The sequence below is a fragment of the Carettochelys insculpta genome, chromosome 25 (genome assembly GCF_033958435.1).
Source record: "Carettochelys insculpta isolate YL-2023 chromosome 25, ASM3395843v1, whole genome shotgun sequence".
Classification (NCBI taxonomy): domain Eukaryota; kingdom Metazoa; phylum Chordata; order Testudines; family Carettochelyidae; genus Carettochelys; species Carettochelys insculpta.
The window spans coordinates 8259737-8267662 of record NC_134161.1 but is presented as its reverse complement, the minus strand read 5'-3'; the positions used below and the strand labels follow the sequence as shown (position 1 = coordinate 8267662).

General features: G+C 48.0%; 1 protein-coding gene across 1 annotated transcript in view; it reads right to left on the bottom strand.

Moving 5' to 3' along the window:
- Positions 1-4054: 4054 nt before the first annotated feature.
- Positions 4055-7926, bottom strand: part of GRIK4 (glutamate ionotropic receptor kainate type subunit 4) — a 307225-nt gene continuing 303353 nt past the window's right edge. Inside the window, exons 19-20 of the mRNA XM_074977213.1 lie at positions 5340-5458; positions 4055-4797 (exon numbers count right to left, since the gene is read on the bottom strand). Of these exons, the coding sequence (XP_074833314.1) occupies positions 4432-4797; positions 5340-5458 (485 nt within the window). The 3' untranslated portion in view covers positions 4055-4431. The remainder of the gene's footprint in view (positions 4798-5339; positions 5459-7926) is intronic.

The following is a 7926-nucleotide window of genomic DNA, read 5'->3' as shown; positions in this document are numbered from 1 at the left end:
AGTGAACCTGGAACTGAGGCATGACTTTTTTATGGTGGGTGTAATGGACCATTGGGCCAATTTAACCACAGTTTGTTGTGGCCGCCGCATCACAGGTATCCGCCCCCCCCCCCCCCCCCCCCAAAAAACCTTTTTTTTTTTTAAATAATCTGCGCTGTTGGTATTATTTTTGGGTGGTGTGCTGACCTGTTATACAGTGTAGACTAGATGGGCATAAAGGCCCTATCAAGGCTTGCCATGCATTGTATATGGGCATGGACCATGTAAGCGCCTGCCGTGTGTGTGCGTGTGTGCGCCTGTGCGCGTGCCCTGGAAAACAGCCAATGGCTTCACTCACTCACACACACCCTGCCCGAGCACCCAGCAGCTTTTACCCAGCCACTAAAATTGTAAGGTGCAAGGTTTTTTTTTTTTTTTTTGGTATGGTACAAACTGCTCAAACAAAACATTGCCCGCCCCCCCCCCCGGGCCCAACCGTGGGTCAAGTTATATACTGCACTAGAATACAGCAAGGGCATGCGAAACTGACCAAAGAAAAAGCCTAAAAGGGCCACTGATGAGCCTATCTGCATTATTTTTCTGAAGCACCCTGGGTTGTGTGATGAATCCCTCAGCAGACCCCCCAAAGGAAAAAAAAAACAAAAACCAAACACTGGGCACTGGCCCGCACCATCTTTATTCACTGGGCCCCGGGGGGGCGGGGCCTAGCTGTGATAAATGATGTATGGGGGGGCGGGGGGCCTTGTCTTTGTTCAGCTGCACATACAGTTTCAAAGGTGAGTGTCTTTTCATGAGGCGTGCCAAGTGCTTGTTAGCATATGTTGGCCTTTAAACAAGCATAAGATGATGGCAGATGTTGCCGCTATGCTGGCAAATACATGCATGAGGGCATATGTGGTATTATTCGCCATTAAACTGGCAAGCGCCCACCTCCCTCCGTGATCAAACACAATTGGCTTTCATGCCTCAGCACCACCTTTCACCAGTGGAGGCCCAAGAAAGCAAGCGGCTACCTAGCTGCTAAAATGCAGATCCTCCACAGTAGTCAGGCAAGGGATGGCAGCTGTTGCAATGTCTTTGAGGAGCTGGGCCACGATTTATGTAAAATTAGATGGTCCACATGAGAACACTGTAGCTACAGTGATTTTTGGGGGCAGCGGGGAGCTCTGACCCAGGAATCAAACATTAGTTCATTTGAGCAAGGTGATGGTGCTCATTTATCCACCACGCCACCAGGCTTCTTACTGCTGCTCTGGTCTAGCCACTGCTTCAAGAGGCTAGGCTGCCACACCAAGTACCTAGAAGTTACCCCCCCCCCCCGAGGAAAAGAATTTCAATTATTTCCTAGTTGAAGGCCCTCCCCCATAGGGGCTATGAATTGTAATGCCTTTGTAGCTGTTATCGGGCAGGGTGGGTGTGAACCTGGACCCTCTTGAACGAAGCACACCTCGCTGAGTTGAATGATTAGCACCTGCCAAGTGCTAGCTGCCCTTGCCACAAGGAAGGTGGGGGAACCACTCAGCTGTTGAGACAAACCCGCAGCTGGTGTAAGACCACACAAAATGCAGCTTCATGAATATAGGAATGGGGAGGGACTGGCCTGCTCTGCACACACTGAGCTGTACTGCTAGGCCCTGTCCACATTTGGCTCAAAGGAACACTGGCTCTGGCCAGGTTTATAAGTGCATTGCTTCCCTGACCAGGAAAGGGCGGTTTCCTTCCCCCGCCCCACCCCCTGCCCCAAGCAAAATACTTCCAGAGAAAATTTAAGCAGGCGTCAACCTCATCATCCCATCTCAGGCCAGATGCCAACAATGTCTGACAGGGCTAAGATAAAGCTTCCCCTAAGGGCAGGTTACTCCATATCTGTCTGGTCTCTTCCAAGTCGCTCTGAACCTCCCCTCCATGTTATTCTGCCTGTGATAACTTTCCAACCCAGCTCCTATGTGTCTGCCTGTCCCACGCCATCCCCAGGCCTGCGGCACCCTGCCTGGGCCACTCAGCATAGCCACTGCACTTTTCTCTGGAAGACTGATGTCACAGGTTAGCCACCAGCTGGCCCTGGCCAGCTTTTGGTGTGTTTGAAGTCCAGGGCAGACTTGAACTGATTCTCCCTTCCTGCTTTCAGCCACGAACTCCAAAAGCATTACTGGCCAGAATCACAGCATAAATCTGTGGCACTCTAGTGATGGTAATGTATAATATTCTCATTTGCAGTAGCTGAGAAGTTGGCCCTCTTAGTAGAACATTGTGTTGTCAGAAATTGGCCAAAATCTCCCATGCACATTCTGTGCTTCATCTTGTCTCTCCCCTTCCAACCCTGTTTGCTTGGTCTGTTTGAATGTGACCTCTCTACAGACTCATAGTGGTCCCATCAGAATCTGAGATCATCTAGTTCCCACCTCCTGCATAACCCAGGCCAGGGACCTTCGCTGAAAGCAGGGACTGTTCCCTCTTTTTATCGTCTATGTTCTGAGTGCTCCCAAAACGAACTGCTATGTGACAACCTCCAGTGGTCTGAAGAAGTGGGTCTGTCCCACGAAAGCTCACCTAATAAATTATTTTGCTAGTCTTCAAAGTGCTACTTGACTGCGTTTTGTTTCCTCCAGTGGCTGTCACTGGGCTCATCTTGCTCTGGGTTTCTTTATAAGTTCCTGTGAAGTATCTGGTTGCAGGTTATTGGACCATTGGTCAGATCTGCTACAGAGACTCCTGTGTCCAGGAAAACCATGCTGGAATCCTGTTTCCAGCAATCCGGTTTAAAAGAGCCAGGGGCTTACATTGCTCTGCTCTCACTGCAGCACAGGGCCAAGGGGATTGTCTTGTTTTTTCTAAAATTACAATGTGTCCTGCCCAGCTTTTTTCATGTGTTTTCCCCATAATAATTACAGACAACAGCAGTGGAGGTGTTATATATTGTGCACGTAGCCAGAAGTTTGCAGAAGCCAAAGCAGCAACGTACTGCAGGGAAGACCAGGCAGGCTGGAAGTACTCCGAAGATCCCCTGGGGGCACTGTTGTGCTGTAACCAGGCTATGAATGATGGGACTCAAACTGCCTCAAAGTTTTAAAAGCGTGTTTAGGGACAGGGGGGAATCATAATCAAAGAAGGAGAACTTTTATTTTCAGAAGGTCAAAAACAAAGAGAGAAAAGAATTCAACAACAGGATATGCCTTTTCTCAAGGTTTGTGTTTCTCACCATTCCTCATAATTTCCCCCCCCCCTTTTATTTTACAATCAGAAATTGCATAGAATTTTGTTTTTCTATCAGAAAATTAAACTCTTCAAAGTAAACCCCACATTTGTACCAGGCAGAGGGCAACCTGCTGCTGCTAGCAAAGGAAGGATGTTCTCACTGCAATCCTGGAGTGATTCTCCCATAGAATCTGAGCTCCCTGGCTGAGGTCCTTCATTCCAGGACATTTGGCCGCAAGGCAGTCCTCTGAGACAAGAGGCCCTCTGGGTCACATGCCCAGCAACTGAACCTGGAGATGGTAGTAAGAGTTCATGGGGAAATGTGATAAAACTATGAGCATCTGTGACAACGTGTACGAAGTGCAACCACCCTCTGATGGAGGGAAAAGGCAGCATTCTTAAGAGAGCATGTGGAATACAACAGCATCTTCTGCCACTTACACCTTCCTGAATGCTTCGGACTCACCATACACTCTCACCCAGCCCACCAGAAAAACAAACAAACAAACAAACAAAAAAAGACACAGAACCCCTGAAATTCCAGGTGTTTCAAGGCCTCTTTGAATTCACTGTGTGTGTTGGTTGGTTTTTGGCATTTTTAATTTTTATTTTTTGATAACTCCTTGACTTTTATTTTATCCACTGCTTCCATCTGGGAGCCATCTCTGTCCTTTCCCTTCCATGCTGCTGCAAAGGAAGGAGAGTTCAGTACCTGAAATCTGGTGTGCTGGAGACTCCAGGTCCTGATGTACCAAAAATAAACTAAAATAGATTATTCCTCCCTTCCCCTCCCCCCACCCAAGCACATAAAAATACCTACTGAGTCTGTGAGATCAGGACTGATGGTGCTAGTGTCCGTTTCTCCTGCCCTATGATGGGGTAGTTCTGACAGTGACTCTTGTCCCTAAGTTGGGGCACTTCTGATACATGAATCACCCTTTCTGTGTGTTGTCCCCACCACAAACCCAGATTTTTCACATTGGGGTGGAAGGTGCTGGAGAAAAAGTCCAGTCAGAGAATCTGCCACTTGCAGTTCAGAATCCAGGTGGAACTAATGTCCCCTTAGATAGGAGAGGTACCAAACATCTCTGATGGGGCCTGGTTCTCAGCCTGAAGGTTTCTCTTGCTCCCGAGGAGCTGGATAACTGCTTTTAATTTAAAAACAAGTCTGGCATTGTACAAGTCCATGTTCTGTAAAATGGAACATGAGTTTCTTTGCCCATCCCTGCTCCAACTCTACTCAGGTTCGCTGCTGTTGGTAGTTTTCTCCCATTCCAAGCTCTCTTCACTTCGCGCAGGTGACCCTGGAGCTGGCCGCACCCGGAGGCCCTGGAACCTCCGACACTCTGGGCACACCCGGATGTGTGTGCAGCCTCGGGCCACCAGGGCAGCTTCTTGTGCAAGTCTTTGTGCCAGTGGGTCTGGCTCACCGCCGCCACACAGCTTCCCATTGCTGAGCGTGGTTGTGCTGCGTGGTCGGCGTTCCTCAGTGATAACGGGCTGAGTCCGTATCATTCCCCCTCGCCTTCGTCGAGGGTGAAAACTGTCTCTGCAGAGGATGATACTGCGCAGCTCTGTTACCATCTCCTGGCAGACGGACACCTGGAAAGCATACACACAGGCACAAGGTCAATTGCCAACGTAGTACTCAGATCCCAACATCTGTACCTCTTCTGAACCCTGATGCTGAACTGTTCTGGCTGCCATAACTAGCACTTGAGATCTTCAGCTGTTCTCATAAGCAGCATCTACCACTGCTACCAGTTCTAAATTCCACCGACTGAAATGCCCACAGCAAAGGCATGCATGTGTTCTAGATCCTGAAGTTCATGTCGGGTCCTTATATGCTCTAGACAGAAATTGTTGTGTTCTAGACCTCCACCATCTGCATTTGGCATTTCCATATGTTCTAGATCCCCAACAAGCACAACTAGAATTTGTGTATCATCTGGATGTTACAAACGGCGCATCAGATATTTGTAAGTTCTACACTTGTCTGAGTGCACTGGAAATTTTACATACTCTGTTCCACAAATTTTCACGTGTTTTAGCCCTCACTGCCTGCAACGTTCATACCTCGATACGTACCTCTCTAACATTAATGTATATACTCCCTGTAACATCAGTGACAGATCTGAGCCTACCTCTGTGTGTTCAGAGTGCCGTAGGCTCCACAAAAATTCCAGCATTGCCATAAAAATTGCTACGACTAAGCCACATATGAGAACCACAAAGATTCCGCCAATATTCTCCATTCCCAGACCTGAAATAAAGCAAAGGAAAAAAACAAAGTGGAATGGAAGAGACGACAAATATTGTGCTTGGAACCACATAGTAACCTTGACCCTTCTCATCATCTAATCATCTTTGAGCTCCATCCACTCAGGGAAAAAAAAAACCAATACTACAGGCCCTTTGCTATCCAACATTAACGTGCACAGCTTGAATGGTAAATACACAATTATGTGCAATGATCAGCTTGTGACTGAAGAACTGTTCCTCGGAATTATGATTTAGCAAATAAATTTCAAACAACAAATACCTCTGAGAGAAGTGCAAAGCAGTCTGCAGATGAACTGAAAGCAGGAAAAGGATGAAAGATCAATCAGATAAATTATGTCCTAGAAATTATTTACTCAGCTGTTGTCACTACAAAGTCAGTAAAATGAGAAAGCACCATTGACAAAGCAAGGAGAAGAAAGAGATGGAAACAAGAGCATTAGGAGGGGCAGGGTCAAGAGGAATTCCTTCCTGCACGTGCTGATGGGAAATGATTACTATTTATATCTAAAGGACGCAACTGAGATCAGGGCCCCATTGATTTAGGTGTTGTAGAATCTAAATAGACAGGACAGCCAAAAGAGGCACAAGGAGCAGGTGGTCACACATTAGGTCACTGATGGAACCAGAACCCAGGTGCTTCCTGGTTTTCTCTAGAGGCACAGTCATTAAGACCGTGCATAGAACTAATGCATCAAAAGTGCATTTCCTCATCTGTGAAATGGCTCTCAGCCCCACGACTTGAGGGGAACCCACACTGTTGTCAAAACCATGCCAAGAAAAGGCCAATGACATCTCTTTTAAACTTTTTAGTATCAAGGGGCCACATTCCCTGCAGCTCAGTTACCCTGGAGCAAAGTAGAGCAATCCATTGGCAATCAATTGCTCTGCATTAACACTGATGTAAGCAAGATTGGACTCTGGAATACTGACTTTCCACTGACAGCAGGGGCAAGTTTGGCTCCAAGGGCCATATCTCCTGTACGAATGAACTGGCTGATCACCCCTAAACTCAGTGAGCCAGTTCTCCAACTGGAGTAAATCCAGCTAGCTTCCTTGATGGCAATAGGCCAGGTCCCCAGATGATGTAAACGGGCCTAGACCTACTGAAATCAATGGGCTGGATTCTGAGCTGAAGTAAACTGGCCTAGAACTACTGAAATCAATGGGCCAGATCCTTAAGTGGTATAAACTGGTCTAACTCCGGTAGCATCCATGGACCAGGCCCCCAGCGGAAATAGATCAACCTAGTTCCATTGAAGTCCAGTGGGGCTCCATCTCCTCTTGTAAATCTGTGCAGTCCCAGGAAGCTAACCAGCTTCTCAGCCTCGGAGGCACTCTGACCCCTCCCCATGGACAAATTGGATGGAAACATCACTCCCTGCCTTCTCTTCTCCCGTCCTTGTTGCAGCAGCTGCAGGATGAGGCCAAGAGGTCAGAGTGAGCTGGGCCCCAGGTACAGTTCAGGGAGCTATAGCCTGTAGCTCAGCTTTCAGGGTCCCAGAAATGACTTCTTTTTCAGTACCATGAGTTCTGGGGCTGTGGGCAGACTGGATGGTTGACTGAATTGATTACAAAGCAGCATGCAGCACTTTGCACTGAAGTGACAGCTTGTGGCCATTATTCAGCCAGGACACCTGTAAAATCTTCCTCTCCCCTCTCGAAAGTTAAATCAAAGTGAGAGAATCAGTGATTTACTGACCTAATCTCCCTGTGACTTTTCGAAATCAAAACCTCCCCGCAACCCTTGTAAATCGCTGACCTGCTTTGTTTTAACACTCACAGGGGAACATTTCTCCCCTGTTCTCCATCATGCGTTTGGCAGCCCTCTCAGGCTATCGTCACCCAGTAAATCAGACCTTCACAGGGAGAGAGGATCGCGCTAAGACAGCAATTACAAGGTATAAAATGTACCCTATAATCACAGACTGGGCCCAGCTCAAATTCCCCCTCCCCCACCAAACTCACAACCCAGAGCCTGCCTTAACCTCCCATCCTCACAGCCTGCCATCAGCTAATATTCCCCTCTCCCCTCTGCTCCCCACAGTCAGCTCAGGGACTTGCCTACCCTCACCCCCAGGCCTGACTCAGTCTTCCTCTGAAGACCGTGTTAGAATATTGCTGGGTTTTCTTGTCAAGCAGTAATCCTCCCAAAAGCCTTTCTTTAACTCCATGCTGCCCTGGTGAGTTGCTTATTACAATCCCAGTTCCGCACATGGGGAAACTGAGATATGCAATAGGGAGGTGACTTGCTTGATGGCATACACTGAACAAGTGGCAGAGCCAGGAACACAGCCCAGGAGTCCTGCCTCTCAGAAACCCAGCTCCACCTTTCCCAGAAATGGCCCCTCTTTCCGGTTGTGCCCTTCAGGGTTTGTCTGGAGTTTACGCTTTCCAGTGCTTGCTGAGCAAAAAGCTGCTTCCCCCCTTCCTTGCTCTGCCCCCCTTGGA